The sequence below is a fragment of the Castanea sativa genome, chromosome 11 (genome assembly GCF_040712315.1).
Source record: "Castanea sativa cultivar Marrone di Chiusa Pesio chromosome 11, ASM4071231v1".
Taxonomy (NCBI): domain Eukaryota; kingdom Viridiplantae; phylum Streptophyta; class Magnoliopsida; order Fagales; family Fagaceae; genus Castanea; species Castanea sativa.
The window spans coordinates 35231672-35253367 of NC_134023.1; the positions used below are offsets into that span (position 1 = coordinate 35231672).

General features: G+C 38.2%; 2 protein-coding genes across 2 annotated transcripts; one reads left to right on the forward strand and one right to left on the reverse strand.

The window, feature by feature from the left end:
- The first annotated feature begins 705 nt into the window (after positions 1-705).
- Positions 706-1198, forward strand: LOC142616407 (uncharacterized). Its single transcript, XM_075789268.1, has 2 exons — positions 706-852; positions 935-1198. Exons 1-2 carry the CDS (start codon positions 706-708, stop codon positions 1196-1198), a joined length of 411 nt encoding a protein of 136 aa, XP_075645383.1.
- Positions 1199-14943: 13745 nt separating this feature from the next.
- On the reverse strand, positions 14944-15423 carry LOC142616408 (uncharacterized). Its single transcript, XM_075789269.1, has one exon. It carries the CDS (start codon positions 15421-15423, stop codon positions 14944-14946), a length of 480 nt encoding a protein of 159 aa, XP_075645384.1.
- Between the last annotated feature and the right edge of the window lie 6273 nt (positions 15424-21696).

The window sequence follows — 21696 nt, forward strand, 5'->3', positions numbered from 1 at the left end:
GCCAAGAAACACGTGCATCTCATTCAAAAAACCTCAACCAAAATGGAAACATCCCACCACCCTTGATTCTGGACCCTATCCTAAATTTAACCCCACCACGTGATTCCTAAACCCACCATGTGAACACAAATGGGTAGTACCTAAGGAAGGCCGTGGAGGTGGTCTTGTTCTTTTTTGGAAATCAATAGTGAACTTGGAGGTAATCGATTCATCATAATACTACATTGACACTTAGATTGATAAGGGTTCTGAACATGAGTAGAGGTTCACTTGTTTTTATGAGGAACCAGATACATCAAAAAGAAAAATGAAGCATGGGACAGTTTGAGAGCTTTAAACCACCACCCATAAACCCCATGGCTATGTGCAGGTGACTTCAATGAACTCACTCGGCAGGAGGAGAAACTAGGTGGGGCAATCAGACAACATAGGCAAATACAACTCTTTAGAGATGTTATTCATGAATGTGGGTTTTTGGACCTTGGATTTGTGGATAACCATTTCACATGGAGCAAACGCTTTGAGGATGGACATTCAATTTGGGAACAACTTGACCGAGGTTTGGCTAATGACTCTTGATTTTTGAAATTCGTGGGTTCGATTGTTTAACACCTACAAAGTACCTCCTCTGACCATTGACCGCTTTTGATCAACCTTTTGGGTTTGGATCCTCCCCCCAAAAAAAGAATTTTCAAGTTTGAGGAAATGTGGCTATTAGATGAACGCTGTGCAGAAATGGTGGAAGCGTCTTGGTCTTCCTATTTCGTGGGGCATCATGACAGTGATATACTAAGGAGGGTGGAGATTTATGGTAGGGACCTAGCATGGTGGAACTATAACAATTTCGGCAATGTGAGGAAAGAGTTAAAAAAACAAAAAAGCTCTCTTGGTGGAGGCTGAATCTGCTGCTATTGTAAGTGGGCAGAATGGTCAGGTTAGAGAATTAAAGGAGGAGATCAATATTCTGCTGGATAGAGAGGCAAGAATGTGGAGCCAAAGATCATGTGCTTTTTGGCTGAAAAATGGGGATAACAACACTAAGTTCTTCCATTGTCGGGCTACTAAGAGACATAGGAAAAATAAAATCCAGGGAGTTATGGATTCGAACAACATATGGAGAGTAGAATTGGTGGAGATATCATTAGTGTTGGTTTACTATTATAGGGAGCTCTTTTCTACCTCAAGGTTGGATCCCTAATGGCCTCAATTAGAGCACATTCCTTTGATGATTACCAAAGAAATGAATTCAGCTCTAACTGACACCTTTATGGCTTTCGAAGTAAAAGAAGCTTTAAAACAAATGACACCTCTCAAAGCCCCAGCACCTGATGGCATGCCACCTTTGTTCTTTCAGCATTTTTGGGGAGTGGTAGATGCCGATGTCACAAATTCAGTTTTATCTTGGCTCAATTCAGGTACCATCCCACATCCGTTAAACCACACTTTTATCACCCTTATCCCCTAAATTAAAAACCCTGAATGTGTCAATGATTATCGCCCCATCAGTTTATGTAACGTCTTGTATAAACTTTTCTCTAAAGTGTTGGCCAATAGGTTAAAGAAAATTTTACCAAGTGCCATATCTAAACACCAATCAGTTTTTACAAAAAATAGGTTAATAACGGATAATATCCTTGTTGCTTATGAGTCACTTCACTATATGAATAATATGAGAACAGGAAAAACAGGCCACATGGCAGTAAAGCTTGATATGAGCAAAGCCTATGACCGGGTAGAGTGGGTGTATTTGGAGAATGTTATGAGAAAAATGGGGTTCAGTGAGAAGTGGATTGGTTTAATTGTGGCGTGCAAAAAAACAGTGACATATTCTATCCTAGTCAATAGTGAACCCCAAGGTCTCATCCAATCTACTAGAGGGATTAGACAAGAAGATCCTCTCTCTCCCTTTCTCTTTTTGCTGTGCACGGAAGGCTTACACAGACTTATACAACAATCTGTAATAGTGAGGGAGTTAAAAGGGCTATCCATTTGCTGGAATGGCCCTCAACTGATACACTTATTGTTTGCAGATGATAGTTTCCTTTTTTGCAGGGCAACCATTAAGGAGTGCAGAAAAATTATGGAGATTTTGGAGATTTACGAGGAGGGGTCAGGCCAAAAGGTGAACAAAAACAAAACAGTCATCTTCTTTAGTAAATCCACCCTAGTAGGTACTAAGGCTGAAATCAAGGAGGCTTTGGGCTTACAAGAGATTGTACATTATGATAAATACCTTGGGCTGCCATCTCTAGTGGGAAGGAAAAAGAAGGAGAGTTTCAATTTTATCAAGGAAAAAGTTTGGTGGAAATTACAAGGATGGGAAGTAAAGCTTTTATCTCAAGCAAGGTGGGAGATTTTGATAAAGGCGGTCATTCAGGCAATTCCAACATATGCTATGGGGTGCTTTAAAATCCCGTTGGGACTTTGCCATGAGATTGAATCAATGGTCAAAAAATTTTGGTGGGGTCAAAGAGGAGATAAAAGAAAAATTCATTGGCTGAAATGGGAGGAAATGACGAAGTCAAAGATGGAGGGGGGGTATGGGTTTTAGGGACCTAGCAATGTTCAATGACTCTTTGTTGGCAAAACATGCTTGGAGGCTCTTGAAAAATTCAGATTCTCTCTTCTATAAAATTTTCAAAGCCTGTTTCTTCCCAAATTGTTCTATAATGGAGGCAAAACAGGGTCCTATGCTTGGAGGAGTATTTTACATGGGCGAGATGTGCTACTTAGAGGATGTAGGTGGAGGGTGGGAAATGGAAGGTCTTTGCACATTTGGCAGAGTACATGGCTGCCATGGAAACACCCAACCAAGGTAATCTCTCCCATCATTGATTCCATGGCAGATGCAAAGGTCGAAATATTGATAGATGAAGCGAGACATCGCTGGAACCATTCAGTCATTGATGATATTTTCATTCCTAAGGAGGCAAAATTGATCAAGTCCATCCCGCTGCCATAACAAAGGGTGGAGGACAGACTTTTTTGGCCCTTCACTCAAACCGGCACATATACAAGCAAGTCGGGGTACCAATTTTTGAAGTTAGAGGAAGAAAATACTGAAGTTTCAGCTTGGTTAATGGAGGATAGGGAGTTATGGCGAGGTATTTGGTCATTGCAGGTACCAAACAAAATAAAAAATTTCATATGGAGGGCTTGCCGAAACTCTCTGCCCACGAAGGAAAATTTGGTGTGTCAAACCATTATTGAGAATCCTCTCTGTGATCGTTGTTCTTGTGCTAACGAATTAGCACTCCATGTTTTGTGGTCGTGTGGTGAATTGGATGTAGTTTAGGAGGACTTGACCTTATGGAGTTGTCGAAATACAGTCAGCTTCATCACCTTCAAAGAGCTGCTGTCATGGCTGATCAAACACCAATACCACCTGGAGCTCTTCTCAGTCATAACATGGTCTATCTGGACTCAACAAAACCAAGTTCGACTAAAAAAACCCAACTGCAATCCACACTTAATCACCCCATTGGCAAAGGAACGACTTCAAGAATTCCAAGCAGTTAATCTGCACCCTCCATCTCCTCGGACTGCTCCTCTCTCGACGCAGAAGTGGAAACCGCCAGAACATGGGATGGTGAAGATTAATTGTGATGGGGCCAAGTTCACAAAGGAGAACAAAGTAAGGATCAGGGTGGTCATTCGTGACAGCGAAGGAATGGTTTTGGGATCACTGTCCAAACAAATTCCCCAGGCATACAGCCCTCTGGAAATTGAGGTGATGGTTGTCGAAACAGCAATGCAATTTGCTTCAAACTTGGGATTTCAACATGCCATCCTTGAGACAGATTCGCTTGTGCTAGTGAAGGCTTTGCGTGATGATACAGATTTCCTATCAACCGTGGGCTTGGTGTTGGATGAGATTAGAAATAAGGTTAATTTTTTTAATGAATTACACTACTCTCACGTAAAGAGAGAGGGTAATATTGTTGCTCACAAGTTAGCTCGTCATGCTATTTGTGTTTCGGATGTGTAGTGTGGATGGAGGATGTTCCACCACTTTTATTTCCTGTTGTTTTGGCTGACATAGCTGGTTTTACTTAATAAAATAAGTTATGTTCTTCCTCAAAAAAAAAAAAAAAACATAATATTTCAATGAATGTACACAATTCTATATATTTAATAAACAAAAAATTTTCAAAAAACGTACACAATTTTGTATATACAATTAACACAATTTTTTGATGTGTAGATATTTTCATCACAAATTACTAATAGTGTAAGATTTGTACATTCAAAATCCAAGCTTTCAAAAAATATACACAAATTTGTTTATTTAATGTCCAAACCTTCAAAGAATGTACATGATTTCGTATATTCAACATACACATTTTTTTGATGTGTGGACAATTTTCTTCACAAATTACTAAGACTCTAAGGTATGTACACTCAATATCCAAACTTTCAAAGAATACACAGAATTCTGTATATTTAATGTACACAATTTTTCAAAGAATATACTCAATTTTGTATTCTCCACATACACAATCCTTCAAAGAATGTACACAATTCAATATATTCAAGGTACACAATTTTTCAAAGAATCGCCATGATTTAGTATATTCATAGCACAATTTCTTTTTTGAAAAATGTACACAAATTTTCAAAGAATGTACACAATTCTGCAAATTCAATTACTCAATTTAAATATATATATATATATATATATATATATATATATATATATACAATTTTGTATATTTAACGTACATGATCTTTTTAAGTATGGAAAAAATTTCTTCACAAATTATTGAGAGTGTAAAGTCTATACATTCAATATCTAAACTTTCAAGGAATCAAAAAAAAAAGTATATTCTGTGTACACAATTTTTCAACGAATGTACACAATTCTCTATTTTGATATAAACAATTTTTCAAAGAATGTATAAAATTTTGTATATTCAACATACACAATTTTTTGATGTATGAATATTTTTCTTCACAAATTATTGAGAGTGTAAGGTTTGTACATTTAATATCCAAAACTCCAACGAATATACACAACTTTGTATATTAATTGTCTAGACTTTCAAAGAATGCACACAATTCAATATATTTAACATACACAAAAAATTTTTATGTGCGGCCATTTTTATTTATTAATTATTGAGAGTATAAGATCTATATATTCTGTTGGAAAAACATGGTTTGTATCTCATACAAAACATATGCAAATCATTCGCAATTGATAACATGTACTATGTAAATTTCATAATATAAGAACAAGAGAGCGTATCTTGGTGCAGTGAAATTCAAAAACAATGATTAGAAGTACTTAGGAACACTTTTAATCTTCACTCTAATTCCAATAACACCCAAGAATTGTGGTTTCTAAATCAATTCAATAGAGAATAAGAGAGTGGCTTACACTCACATACTCACCATTTCACAATAGTGTCTTTAATAAAGTTTTGTACGTTTCTTCCTTAATATTTAACTGATTATCTAATTAGGTTAGTCTTTTAGACTATTATAATTGGGCTCTAGTATGTGGCTTGGTCCCCCTTGAGCTTTTCTGTCAACTTTTGACAACTCTAAAATTACCATTAATTATATTTAATACCACTATATAAATATAATTTCACTCTAAGCCTTATTAATAAATTATATCCCAAGACTTTATTGTACATGCAACTCCTTCATAAAATATTCGTAGTAATACAAAGTCATGAATGTAGACTATCACTTTGAAGATTACTACATCTTAAACCTTGAGTACTCAGTTTAATCCTTTAAGTTATTCATCATATATTTATGAAATCCAATTTCATAAATATATACTTTAGTAATTCCTTACTAAAGTGGTTAGGCCTAACACTCTAAATAACCAAACCCATTAAACTTATCTCAAGAGAATATTTTATACCTCCGTTAAGAGATTATGAATTCCATCTTAAGAATATATGTTCCATCAACACTAAATGTGGCTGTCCAACATGAGGTTTTGATCGTAACTTTAGATCTCACTCCTGATATATCAAAGCAACCTACACCTCATGATCAGGTTTATTATTCTCTCAGGATTAAGAGTTCATGTAAATAGAAGTCATGAGATTTATTATTCATTTGACAATCGTTAAGAGAATAATAAATCTCATAGCAGTCTAGTTCAATATGTCTTAACTCGTAAAACATATTGTGAGGACCGAGAATCAAACACTAATCAAAAACCCAAGCCCACAACAATGAATTTGTAGAAAAGGAATGTTACAATAAAGGACAGTGTCCTCTTGTGGATCCTAGTTTGACAATCACTCTTTAACCTATATAGTCACTCCAGAAAATCTTGGTTCGTTCAATTATCAATATCCTCTTTCCATGCTCTCTTCTTTTGCTTTTTCCTCCCCCCTCTCTTAGCCACCTTTGTCCCTATTTATACTTCCTGTCTTCGTGATCTCAGCCCTTCATCTCTCACCTAACTATCTTCATTTGCTGACATTTGTACACTTGCTTGTAGTCGGTAATGGAAAGAAGTTCCTTAGCTGTAATTTGCACTATTCAGGTCACCTCCACATCAATGCTACTGATAAAGCCGGTGTTCCCCATTTAGTGCGGCTAAAAAGCTTGGTGCAAAGCATTCAATGCGGCGTCCACGGCAGCCTACCCTTAAACACGATGTTTTCAATGTCTTTGTCATATACCATCACTTTATGCCTTGTACTTTTCCCGGCCATCACACTCTCCCGTCTTCGGGTTCCCGAATCCTTGAACTTCATCTTTGGTATTCAGATCTTTATCCTTGTTCCCTGGGCTTCCATCTATGATCCTCGGGCTTTCACCCTAGTCCTCGAGCTCCCACAATAGCCCCTTAAAAATTAGGCTGGTAATTCCGAATTAACAGTCGAGTTTTAATTTCATAAAATGATTATCCACGTGCCCCTTGCTTTCCCACGTGCTAACGTCTTTTCACTTCCCATGACGTGCTCCTGATGCTTCGGAATCCACGTTCAGCCATTTATGGTGTCAGGCGGCTCCCTGTCTCCTCATGTTCTGCGGCTCGATCAACTATGTACGGTCTAGATCTTCCTCTTAATTATGAGCGGGAAAGTTACCGCGTGCTTTTACCTCTATATAAACAGGACCTAAAGCTGGCTAGAGTTCATTTTGACTATTTTGAAGGAAAAGAACCTCCTGAGGAGCACTTTAGCATTCACTTAGAGGTGTGTTAGTTTTCTCATTAACCTTTCTTCGCTAATTATTTTTTCTTTATTCATCTTGCAAACCTTAATGGGTCGATACGCTAAATTAGGGAAAACTAATGAGGCAAGGGTGAATTTTAAAGCCCAATATAGAATTCCCGCCGATGTTGATATTCAACATTGTGAGGAGGGAGAGTGGTTAGTCCTACCACGACCTCCCGAGTCAGTGATAATTCCGATGATTGCCTTCATTGAAGGTGGAATGGAAATTCCTATAGGGAGGGTAACTCGGGATTTTCTTTTAAATTATAGATTGACCCCAACTCAATGCTCACCCAATGTCCTTAGGATCTTAGGGTGTGTAGATGCCATAAACCGTAAAATGGGTACTAACCTTTCTTGGCATGATGTAAATTGGGTGTACAATTGCCAAAAAGGGGAAAAAACCAAATACTATATGAAGTGTAGAGTTCCCATATTTAGATTAATCTCCTGCCTGCCTGACTCAAGCAAGGGCATGGACGAGGACTTTCTTATTGTCTCAGGGAATTGGTACGATGGGTTACATTGCCCCACCCAAGAAGGGGAGCCAGGTAGGGTTCCCAATGACCAAAGCGTTTCTTGGGATTTTTATTCACTTTCCTTTATCTTATAGTTTTTTCTTTATTAAATTTTCTTAAAGATATATATATATATATATATATATATATATATTTTACAGACGAATATCATACAGCCCCTGACAAACACTTGGTAAATTTTACAGATTTGAACAGGATCCTCAGATCGGAAATATTCCTACACAAAGACGGTCAGCTTAGAGCAGCACACGTCATTATCGGCTACAAACCCTCCACTAAGCGTTTTCAAAGCCCGAAAAACGTTATCCGAGCTAAAGATTTGCGTTTAGCAAGGATTGACGTGGCCATACCAGGGTTCTTGTTAACCGAGCCTCCTCTAACAAGAACTCAAGACGCCCAACTTCCCGCACCCCTAGTAGCCAGACTTATCTCCTCACAAGAACCTCCTATTCCCCCCGAAGACGAGGATAAGGAGACTACACCCGAGCCCCTTTATCCCGAGGTAACAGAAAAAGACTTTGAAGTCTTCTACCGCTCGGACGCTCCCAATTCCTCCATTATGGGTTTCCAAAAGAAAGAGCCTGATATTCTTGCTTTACTGAAAGCCCACGCTGGAGATTCCTCCCCAGCCATAGTAGTACCTCATCGGCCGGCTACTTCATCAGTACCTCGTACCTCGCCTATTGAAGTTGTAGACAAGAAGAGGAAACGCGTCCAAGAAGGAAAACACTCCGAGGAGACCAAAGAGGGGGAAACTGTTGAGCCACCCACCAAAGAGCCTCGGGCAGGAAAAGGGCAGCAAAAAAAATCCACCCACACGAGGACTTCCAAAGATACGAGCGAGGACCAGGTTAAAAGAGCGTCAATATGGAGACCTATCTTCACTCTAAGCTCAGGTAGTCCAGTACTTGACGATGCTAACTTAAGGGACCCCACAAAAGGCAGCTCAAGCTTAGTAGCAGGATGTTTGGAACAGGCATTATGTTTACCTGCTGACATGGTTGAACTGCGAACCTTAAAAAAAAAAGAGGTCTTTCTATCTTTAAAACAAGACTTAGCCAAGGTACCAATTAATAGGTTAACACCAGTGACTTTGTTTTACACATACATCCTTTGCATTATCATTGCTCTTACTATCTCTATGCTTCACAGGCTGTTCAGACTGCCTTTATGGCCGAAGAATGGGTGGACCATTCCTTAGACCTAGCAAGGAAGGCAGAGAATGCGCAGGAAGCAGCAGCACAAGCCCAAGCTGAAGCTGAGCAGAAACTAAAAGATGCCCTCTTCCAACTATTCGAGGCTGAGAAAGCTTATAAGAATGCTGAGTCTGCCCTTCAAAGCTATGAAACCCAAGCGACTAGTGCCCTGAAGGCTCAGAAAAAAGCCCAAAACAGATTGGTGCTTGCCGTGGTGGAATTAAAACAGACACAAAAACAACTAGAGGAAAAAGAGAAGGAAAAAACTGTGGCCGAGCAAGCAGCCTATGACGCCGACATGAAGAAAACAGCTGAGAGTGTTACCGCTCAACTCAAAGATGTTACCCGTGCCTTTTGCCTTGAAGTGTGGGGCCAGGCCTTGGATGCCGTGAGAATATCTGTTGAATCTGAGCTTTGAACCCCAGACAGAGTATATTACCCCTCCGCCTTACAATTGGCCCCCACTCCTCCCAAACCTCCAGTTGACTCTAGCACTGTCCCTCCTGCTTCAACAATCAGCCCACACCCTGATCCTTCCTCCACTCCTGCCAAAGGCAAAGGAAAAAAGGGAACCTCGCCACCTACAACTGACATCGTAGCCGTGGGGACTGACGAAGACGTGGTTGAGGTAGTGCCCTCCAAAAGAAAGAAGAAGGACAAAGACCCCGAGAAAAGTGACCCCACAAAAAAACAACCCGCAGCTTAAGTTTTTAGCTTAAGGCAAAAAAATTTTGTTCCCATCTAGAATGATCCCGTAATGTTGACACCTATGGATGTTGATGGTTTTTTTTTTTAATTCATTTTGTGACATGTTCGTTCTAAACTATTAATGAATTGTATGTTATTAACCCAGATGGTTCGTCATATCAGCGCAAACTTGTTTCTGTTTTTTTTTTTTTTTACTGTATTATCTCATAACATTATAACGCAACCAGCCATAGCTTTTTATATATTACTTAGAAACTTTCGCCACTATGTTCATTTGTCGTAGGCTTATGGCCTAAGAAACTGTTTGCCCCTACGTGAATTCTCCTTAGACTTGTGGCCCGAGGAGCCAGATTTTAGTGTTAATTTTCCTTAGACTTGTGGCCTGGGAAGCCGACCAAAAGCTAAGTTCAGCTTAACACTTAGAAGATTTTCTCACTGTGTTAATTTTCCTTAGACTTGTGGCCCGAAGAGCCGAACAAAGGCTAAGTTTAGCTTAACACTTAGAAGATTTTTCCACTGTATTAATTTTCCTTACACTTGTGGCCCAAGGAGCCAAACAAAAGCTAAGTTCAGCTTAACACTTAGAAGACTTTTCCACCGTGTTAATTTTCCTTAAACTTGTGGCCCGAGGAGCCGAACAAAGGCTAAGTTCAACTTAACACTTAGAAGATTTTTCCACCATGTTAATTTTCCTTAAACTTGTAGCCTGGGAAGCCGAACAAAGGCTAAGTTCAGCTTAACACTTAGAAGATTTTTCCACCGTGTTAATTTTCCTTAGACTTGTGGCCCGAGGAGCCGAACAAAGGCTAAGTTCAGCTTAACATTGAGAAGACTTTTCCACCGTGTTAACTTTCCTTAGACTTATGGCCCGAGGAGCCGAACAAAGGCTAAGTTCAGCTTAACACTTAGAAGATTTTATTGCCATGATATGTCAAGAAAGTAATATGAACTTAAGAAAATAAGACAAGGTTACAATTTACACAAAAAGGGACCTTATATTCAATAATAATAACGTCGTAAATTATTTACATTCCAGGGGCGAAGGACTGCTTTTTCATCTAAGTCCTCCAAGCGATAAGCCCCAATACCTGCTACAGACGTGATTCTATATGGAACTTCCCAGTTAGGTCCCAACTTGCCCCAGGCAGGATTCCTTGTTGTGCTTACTACTTTTCTCAAAACCAAATCTCCTGGCATGAAGGGCCTCAGCTTCACCCCCTTATCATAGGTTTGTTTGAGCTTCTGTTGGTAATTGGCCATCCTCACGCTGGCTACTTCCCTTCTTTCCTCTATGGTATCAAGATTATTAAGCAACAGGTGACAGTTTCCCTTAACACTGTACTGTTCAGATTTCAAGGTGGGGAAGCCGGACTCCAAAGGGATTATTGCCTCCATCCCGTATGTCATTGAGAAGGGTGTCTCTCCAATTGACCTACGGGGAGTAGTACGATAAGTCCATAACACATAAGGCAACTCCTCTACCCATCTCCCTTTAGCATCATCTAACCTCTTCTTCAAATCAGACAGAATGACCTTATTAGTGGCCTCGGCTTGGCCATTTCCTTGAGGATATGCCGGCGTTGAATACCCATTTCTTATTCCTAGATCCCCGCAATACTGTCGGAAAGCTTTGCTATCAAATTGCAGTCCATTATCTGAGATCAAAGTATGTGGGATTCCAAAACGAGTCACAATATTCTTCCAGATGAACCTTTTAGCATCCGCATCCCTAATATTAGCTAATGGTTCAGCCTCTACCCATTTAGTAAAATAATCTGTGCCGACAAGGAGCCATCTTCTATTACCAACCGCCCGAGGAAAATGTCCGACAATGTTTAAGCCCCATTGAGCAAACGGCCATGGACTGGATAACGGATTTAAGACTCCTCCTAGTTAATGAATGTTTGGCGCAAACCTTTGACACTGGTCTCATTTTTTTACATATTCTTGGGAAGTTTTCTGCATATTTGGCCACCAATATCCCTGGGTTATGGCCCTGTGAGCTAAGGACCTCCCTCCAGTATGACTTCCACATATGCCTTCATGCAACTCTTCCAGCATAGGCTCCACGACATCAGGATGTAAGCATAATAGATAGGGTCCTGAATAAGAACGTTTGTATAACCTCTGCTCTTCTGAGAGCCAATAACGGGAAACACTTCTTCGTACTTTTTCTGCTTCCACTTTGTCTTCGGGCAAGATACCATGTTTTAAAAAGTTAACAATCGGGTCCATCCAACTCGGCCCCACATGAATGCTATGAACTCCAATTGCCGGGACGTTGGCGAGACTAGAAATCATCAAATCTTCTACCATCACGACACGTGGAAGCTTCGACCCTAAGGACGTAGCCAACATGGCTAATGAGTCAGCATGGGCATTTTGTCCTCTAGGGATTTGTCTCACCTTAACACTCTTAAACATGTTTAAAGCACATTTCACCCTGTGGAGATACTTTTGCATTCTTTCATTTCTAGCTTCAAATTCCCCATTAACTTGTCCCACAATTAGTCGAAAATCACAATAGAAGTCTACCACCTCTCCCCCCAATTGCTTGACCATCTGAGCTCCTGCCAAAAGAGCTTCATACTCGGCTTCATTGTTAGTAGCTATAAATCCCAGCCTTAGAGATTTCTCCATAATCAACTTCTCAGGAGTAATCAACACAATCCCAACTCCTGCTCCTTTTCGGTTAGCTGCCCCATCTGTATAAACTTCCCAATGAAGAACCTTAACGGGCTCAGTAGACATCACTGTCAACATTACTTCTTCTTTCTTAACGCTACCCTCTGTAAACTCTACTACAAAATCGGCGAGAACCTGTCCTTTGATAGCTGTCCGGGGCATATACTTAACATCATAGGCTCCAAGCCTCGTTCCCCATTTTGCCACTCGGCCAGTGTAATCAGATTTTCTCATGAGAGCTTGTAAAGGCAATTGAGTTAGTACTATCACTGTGTGGGCCTGAAAATAATGTGGAAGTTTTCTTGTTGCATGCACTAAGGCAAGCACGGCCTTTTCTAAAGGTAAATAACGTTTTTCTGCCTCCTGCAAAGATTTACTAATATAGTATACGGGCTTTTGAGTTCCGTCATCATTCCGTACGAGGACCAGACTAACAACATAATCTGTGATTGCCAAATAAGCGTACAACACTTCCTCCTTCTCAGGTCTAGATAATATCGGCGGTCTTGCCAAATAGTGCTTTAAATCTTCAAAGGCGAGATCACATTCATCAGTCCATTGAAAATCTTTCCACTTATGTAAGAGTTAATAGAAAGGCCGACACCTGTCCGCAAATCGAGAAATGAACCGATTCAATGCTGCCGCCATACCTGTCAGCTTCTGTACTTCCTTGGGATTCCGAGAAGGATGTAAGCTCATGATAGCCTTAATTTGATCGGGATTAACCTCAATTCCACGATGGGTTATCATATAACTAAGAAACTTTCCTGAACTCACCCCAAAAGAACACTTAGAAGCATTTAGACGTAGCTTGTGCCTCCTTAAGACCGAGAAGGTTTCTTCCAAATCTATTAAATGGTCTTCTACCCTTTTGGTCTTAATCACCATGTCATCAATATAAGCTTCCATATTACGCCCCAAGTGCAACTCAAACATTCTGGTTACCATTCTCTGATAAGTAGATCCTGCATTCTTGAGACCAAAAGGCATTACTCGGTAATGATAATTGCCATTAGGAGTACGAAAGGCTATCTTCTCCTGGTCAGCTAATGACAAAGGTATCTGATGATAACCTTGAAAAGTGTCCAGGAAGCTCATCCTAGGATGCCCAACGGTAGCATCCACTAGTTGATCAATCCTCGGAATAGGAAAAGGATCCTTTGGACATACCTTGTTCAGATCGGTGAAATCCACACAAACTCTCCACTTTCCGTTCTTCTTTTTGACCGCCACAGTGTTGGCAAGCCATTTAGGATAAAAAAATCTCTTTAATGGCCCCAGCTTGCTTTAATTTATTGACCTCTTCCTTTACAGCCTCGGCATGATCCTGAGACGCACGCCGAGGAGGTTGTTTGCGGGGCATTGCCTCAGGACTAACGTTCAGTTGGTGACAAATAAACTCGGGGTCAACCCCCGGGACATCATACGTCGTCCATGCAAAAACATCAATATTAGCCTCTAGGAACTTAATCAGCTCCGTTTTTTCCAATATTGGCAACTGGGATCCCACCTGGAAGTACCTCTCCTTATCCCCTCCTATAAATACCCTGTCAAGCTCTTCAATCGACTCTCCATCCAAGTCAGCGTCCTTTCCCAAGGTAGGTTTCTTTAATTGCTATAAAGTTTCTTGAGTTGCCCCTACCTCTGAATTCTCAGTTATTCTAATAACCGCGGACATCACACACTGTCTGGCCACTAACTGACTACCATGCAACACTCTCACCTTTCCCCGAATGGGATACTTAACTTTTACATGTAAAGTGGATGAAACCGCACCCATGGCATGTAGCCATGGCCTAACCAATATGGCCGTGTAGGGTGAATAGGCTTTACCACTATGAAGTTGACCTGGACCTCCTCGTCCTCAATCTGCACGGGCAATCTAATCATTCCCTGCGGCATCACCGGCTTCCCATCAAAGCCTACTAATGGTGAGTCATACTTTTCTAGGTCCTCAGTTTTCAAATTCAACCCATTAAATAAATCGGGATACATAATCTCTGCTCCACTTCCATCATCAACCAATACCCGTTTCACATCATACCCCCCAATCCGAATAGTTACCACTAAAGCATCATCATGCGGTTGGCTTGTTCCCTCCTTATCCTTTTTAGAAAAACCCAAGACGGGGGTTACTAATAACTTCACCCTTTTATCCATATGATTGCCCCTTCTCGCAGCCTCATCCCTCAGACCACCCCACATAGATAGGATCCTGGAAGACATCCCAAGCTCTCTCCCCGGCTTTGCCAAAATTACATTAATGGTACCCAATGCTGGTCGGGGCGAATTTCCATGGTGTTGTCCCACCCCTTGACGCTCGAATTTCCCTTCCGGCTGAGATAAGAAATGATTAAGCTTCCCCGCCCTGGCCAACTGATTCAAATGATCACGCAACGTCCTACATTCTTCTGTGGTATGTCCCTTATCCTGGTGATAATGACAATGCAAACTCTGGTTTCTTTGGGATGCATCTCCACTCATTTTATTAGGCCATCTGAAATAAGGCTCACCCCGTATCTTCTCCAGTATTTGATGTACTGGTTCTTTAAACAATGAATTAACCAAATGAGCCCCTACTGGCGATGAAGAAACTGGGAAATCTCGCCTAGGACGATTACCTTAATACCCCATACCCCGAGGATCTTTTCTCTCCGGAAAAACTTTTGCTTTACCCTTGCCTTGAATCTGATCCTCCTCAACTCGTTTATACTTATCTATGCGATCCATAAGTTGACGCATGTTTACAGTAGCTTTCATTATCAAGGACTTCCGTAGACAGTGTTCAGTAAGGAGCCCCACCTTAAACGTCCTTACAGCCACATCCTCAACATCTCCATCCATTTCATTATAGGTTTCCCAGTACCGATCTGAATAAGCTTTAAGAGTCTCTCCTTCCCTCATTGCCATGGATAATAATGCATCTGAAGGTTTAGGGACCCTACTGCACGTTATGAATCTAGCCCCAAACGCCCTCGTCAACTCTTCAAATGACCTTATGGACCCCTCTTCCAATGCGTCAAACCACTTCATGGCTACCGGCCCAAGGCTGGAAGGAAACATCTTGCACATCAAAACTTCATTATTCGAACGTACTGCCATTTTTTGATTAAAATGACTAACATGTTCCACCGGATCAGTCTACCATTATAGATAGTAAACATGGGTTGAGAGAACCTATAAGGGATTTTTGCCTTGTTTATCCATTTACGAAAGGAGATTTAGAAATTTGCCTCAAAACCTTACTCATAGCATCATTTCCCGTGCCTTGATATGACCATCCCCTGACTGGTTTTCCTTCCCCTTTCTTAGATTTTCCCATAGAGAGGAAGTAAGATAGGATTCACCAGGAGAGGACCTAGACACCTCATGATCATCCCTACCTTGTCCCTCCTCAGAACTATCACTGGACGAGAATGAGGGACTTCGCCGATCATTCCTTTGTCGTTTAAGCCTTTCACGTAAATAATCTATCTTTGACTGCATCTTCTGCAACTCATCATCATAAGAAACTTGATCCCTAGTATGTGACCTTCCTCGTCCCGCACGATCACTATGATTCGATTCCACCACCACACTTGGGGTGCGTTGCCTTCTGTTTCTTCATTGCATGCTTATGGATTGGTTCTCCCTCTGTGAACCAACCGACTCTTCCCTTTCTTAGCTTGCATCCGCCATTTATCCTCAAGACAGAACTCCTGCTTTGTTGTTCCCACAGACGGCGCCAATTGTGAGGATCGAGAATCAAACACTGATCGAAAACCCAGGCCCATAACAATGAATTTGTAGAGAAGGAACGTTATAATAAAGGACAGTGTCCTCTTGAGGATCCTAGTTTGACAATCACTCTTTAACATAGTCACTCCAGAAAATCCTGGTTCGTTCAATTATCAATATCCTATTTCCATGCTCTCTTCTTTTGCTTTTTCCTCCCCCCTCTCTTAGCCACCTTTGTCCCTATTTATACTCCCTGTCTTCGTGATCTCAGCCCTTCATCTTTCACCTAACTATCTTCCTTTGCTGACATTTGTACACTTGCTTGTAGTCAGTAATGGAAAGAAGTTCCTTAGCTGTAATTTGCACTATTCAGGTCACCTCCACATCAATGCTACTGATAAAGCTGGTGTTCCCCATTTAATGCGGCCAAAAAGCTTGGTACAGAGCATTCAATGCGGCGTCCACAGCAACCTACCCTTAAACATGATGTTTTCAATGTCTTTGTCATATACCATCACTTTATGCCTTGTACTTTTTCCGGCCATCACACTCTCCCGTCTTCGGGTTCCCGAATCCTTGAACTTCATCTTTGGTATTCAGATCTTTGTCCTTGTTCCCTGGGCTTCCATCTATGATCCTCGGGCTTTCACCCTGGTCCTCGGGCTCCCACACATATCAACTAGAAATCTCCACTTCCATGATCAAGACAAATCATTTTAGTTGATATGTTATAGTCTTCGCAGATGAAATACCCAATTTCATCATCAACTACGAACTACAATTCTAAGTTTACAAAGAAATTGTGATTAATATCTTTTGTTACTAAATCACATAAATCATATACTATACATCTCATGGACTATATGATAATGTCCAAATATTCATGTTACCATTATTTTAGATAATAATAAAACAACTTTATTAATCAAAACATAATGTCATACATAGTATCATACAATAGGATTTAAGGGCACAAATCCTAACATATTCAATATCCAAACCATCAAAAAAAGCACACAATTATGTATATTCAACGTACATAATTTTTCAAAGAATATACACAATTCAATATATTTAGTGTACATAATTTTTCAAAGAATGCACACAATTCTAATTATTTAATGTACATAATTTTTCAAAAAATAAACTCTGTTTTATATATTTTACGTACACAATTTTTTAATACGTGAACATTTTTCTTCACAAATTACTGAAAGTGTAAGGTTGTAAAGAATGTAAACAACTTTGTATATTCAACATAAACAATTGTTTATATTCAATGTACACAAACTTTCAAAGAATTGACACAATTCTATATATTCAGGGTACACCATTTTTCAAAGAATGTACACAATTTTTTACATTAAATGTACATGATTTTTTTAAAATATAAATTATTCTATATATTCAACATACAAAATTTTGCAAAGAATATTCACAATTCTGTATATTGAACGTACACAGTTTCTCAGAAAATGTACATAGTTCAATACATTGAACGTACACAATTTCTCAAATAATGTGCACATTTGTTATATACAATGTACAAATTTTCTCAAAGAATGTACAAATTTCCATAGATTCAACGTACACAATTTCTCAAAGATATAAACAATTTTGCACATTAAACATAAACAACTTTTCAAACAATTTACATGATTATGTGTATTCAATATTCACAATTTTTTAAAACAATTTTTTAAAGAATATAAACAATTCTGAACGTTCAACCTACACAATGTTGTAAAGAATGTATAAAATTTTGTATATTGAATATACACAATTTTTCAAAAAAATTACATAATCTTGTATATTTATTCTACACAATTTTTCATAGAAAGCACACAATTCTATTTATTGAACTTAACTGTAAGGGCGAGATTTGGATCCTAGGCCCAGGAAGCAATAGGATTAAGGCCCAAAGAGCTCAAAATAATGAATTTGTAGAGAGTGGGCTAAAAACTAGGCTTCAATGAATTGTACAACGCTCACAACAGTTTAAAGATGGTAAGAAAGTAAAGAAAAAACAAGTTTTATGCAAAGAAATCCTTCCTCGGCAAAGTTCGAGGAGAGTATTTCTTGAATATATTCCTTTTAGACTTGGTTACAATTTCAATTATTGTTGTTACAGTGTTTTCTCCACAGATTTTCAAATGATCTCCCAACTCCTAGAGGATTTCTTACATTATATAGTCTCTTTCCCTCGGTCTTGGCCCTCCATTTGTTGATCATGTAAGCCACTACTCGAGTGCTTGTCCCATCAGATGCTTCCCCAAATCTTTTGTGAGTTGCGGCAACCAAGATAGCACTATTCAGGGGTCTTCTCCACATAAATGCGGCCAGAGAGTTTGGTGGGGTGCAATAAATGTGATGGCAGCTACCATCCCTTTAGACATGCCAAAACTAACCCTCTTTCTGAAACCCTTCATCTGTAGTGCGACCTCCTCTAGTAATGTGTCATCGATGTGGCCAAGGCTCGCCTCCCTGGCCTTGCCATCCGAGGGTATGGTCTTCTCGGAATTACCTTAGCCTCCTCGGCATCAAATATGACACGTGGCACTGTTACTTTATTAAATTTCTACATCCCACATTAACAATTTTGCAAAAAAAAAAAAATGTAAATTATTTTTCAATGAACGTACACAATTTTGTACATATAACTTATATAATTATTCAAAAAAATGTACGCAATTTTGTAGGTTCAACCTACACAAATTTATGGATAAAATAATAATAAAAACTAATCATTAAGAATTATAAGTGAATAGATAATTGAGATTTTTATGTTTTCCATTGAAATCGACACTCAAACTTACTTGAGGTGCTTAGTGAATAAATAATTGAGATTTTTATGTTTTCCATTGAAATCGGCACTCAAATTTACTTGAGGTGCTTAGTGAATAAATAATTGAGATTTTTATGTTTTCCACTCAAATCGACACTCATTTGCTGAATTAAGTAAGGACATCCTAGACTATAAGTTAATAATTTCATTATATTCATTGGTGATTGGCTATTTCATCTTAGTAGATGTACCTTCAATACCTCTAAGATTACCAAGATACTCCGTAAACAATAAAATGTTTAAAATGGCCCTCAAAACAACTAAAAATGACACACACAAAAAACCCCTCTAAAGTCCTAATGACCCAAATACCCTTGAAATTTCCAAAATCACTAAAATTACCCGAAAAATCACTAAAAAAAATCAAAATACTTTTCAAACCTCTAAAATTATCAAAATACATCAAAAATCTTTCAAATAACCCCAGTTTAGACCAAAACAATTAAAATACCCGTGAATAGTACAAAATGACCCAAACTTATCCCTAAACCTACCATTTTTTTGTATGAACACAGAAATCACAACTTTTTAATATTTATAACCATGTATGTCATTGTGTATATGTATATAAAGGTACAAAATGACGTAACTGTAAAAATTATAAATATAAATGTAAAAATAAAAATAAAGTAACTGTAAATATAAAACAAAAACATGAAAATAAACTTAAACATAAATGAATAAAAACAATAAAAAAAAAAACTAACCATCAAGTATTATGAGTGAATAGATAATTTGGATTTTCTTTTTTGGACTAAGCTTAGTTACAAAACTGGTTGTAGCTTTAGGCTACAATCTTTTCAATAAAATAAATATTACTATATATTTTGAAAATCTAATCGTTGAATTGCATATTCTTTACATTCTTAATACACATGTCAAATTTTGTGTCAATCAGATATTATTTACCATATAATCTTTATGCTGTCATTTTATGCATGATTTTAAAGTACAAAAAGTTGCAATTTAAATAATTTACTGATGATATAACTATTTATCTTTAATTTTCTAGAAATTTTGCAAGATTGGAGGATGTAAGAAAAAGATGTAATCCAGTGGTAAATTTGTCAAAATTCACCTCCAAAAAAAAGATACTAAGTAAGGTTTTAGCCTAAGGCTACAACCAATTTTGTAACTAAAATTTATCATTTTTTTTTTATTCTCCATTGAAGTGAATAAATAATTGAAATTTTTTTTTCCTGTTCTCCATTGAAGTTAGCAAGTTCAATCCCGCCCAAATTAAATGGGTTGGCTGTGTGTCTATATATATATATATATATATATATATATATATATATAAAAGGAAATATTAAATATATTGCCCGTTTGGATACAGCTTTTATGGCTGCGTTTGCGTTTTGCTTCCCTTTTTTCTTTTTTTTCTTTTTTTCAAACCCAGCCGCAAGGTTTGACTATTCAGCCATGAACAGTGCACAAATGCACTGTTCATGGGTCCCACAAATTTCACTTTTTAACAACTTTTTCATTAAAAATGGGTCCCACGGTACTATTCACACATTTAAAAATTATTTTGCTACAGTGTTTTCAGTTTTCAGTTTCAGCAAAATAAGTTCTATCCAAACGGACTCATAGACACCATATTTTGTCCATTTGCAATTTTGTGAAATATCCTAATTTTAGCCCAAACAGCTCTAAATGGTTTTTTTTTTCTAATAAATTATTAAAATTGAGCCAATGTGATCAATTTGGGCCAATTTGACGGAACAAAACCAAAATCCATGGTCAAATGCCAAAACCTCAACTTGGGTACTTGTTCAGCCAACCTCAACTATGCTTGATTGTAGGTCAATTAATCTCAAAAGTTTTAATGAAATATAAGATTCCATGTTTTCATGATAAAATGTATGTCCCAAGAACTTTGACAAAGGTTGAGTCGGTTTGACCACTATTGATCAGAGTTTGACTAGATCTTATCGAAAATCTGACCATCTAATTGTAATACATTGATGTCCATATGGAAGGTTATGAAATTACCTTTAAAATCACAAACCCAAATCTGAACTAAAACAAGTGAGATATCTCAAAAATATCAAAAAGTTGCCCAACACTTAACAATTTTATATTATCACCTCATCATGGTGATTATTTTTAATAATCTTTTATCATTGTCTCATTGTGATCAAATTATGATCAAACAACGTCTAATTGGTAAAAGCGAGATGTCATCGAAAAAGAAAAGTACAATGAAAATTTACATTTTGATGTATGGACATTTTTCTTTATACATTAATGAGGGTATAAGGTCTATACATTCAATATCCAAACCTTCAAATCATGCACACAATTTTCTACATTCAACATACATATGGTTATTTCTATTAAAAAAAACATACATATGGTTGTATTTAATTGATAATTATTGGATTTAATTAAGTGAATGTAATGGTTGATTTTATTGCACTGTAATGTTTTTAATGTCCTTTGTATATTTATCTCTATTTATTTTTTACTCCTCCTAACGGCCACTTTGTTTCCAATTAACAGTTACTAATTTTTTTTTTATACAATATAGAATTTCTACTCTAGCTTAATCTAAGTGTAAATGTGTGTGAAGCTCCCTCCTGGAGACTTGAACCCCGACCCTTACCCCCCACCCTCCACAAACATTTATACTTGTGGAGTGATCATTGCACCAAGGGTGTGCGGTGGTAATTAACAGTTACTAATTGACGTTCGATTTTTTTTTTCCTCTTTTCATTTATTCTTTATTACTTTGTATTATTTTTTTCCTTACCATAAATCTCTCTCTCTCTCTCTCTCTCTCTCTCTCTCTCTCTCTCTCTCTCTCTCTC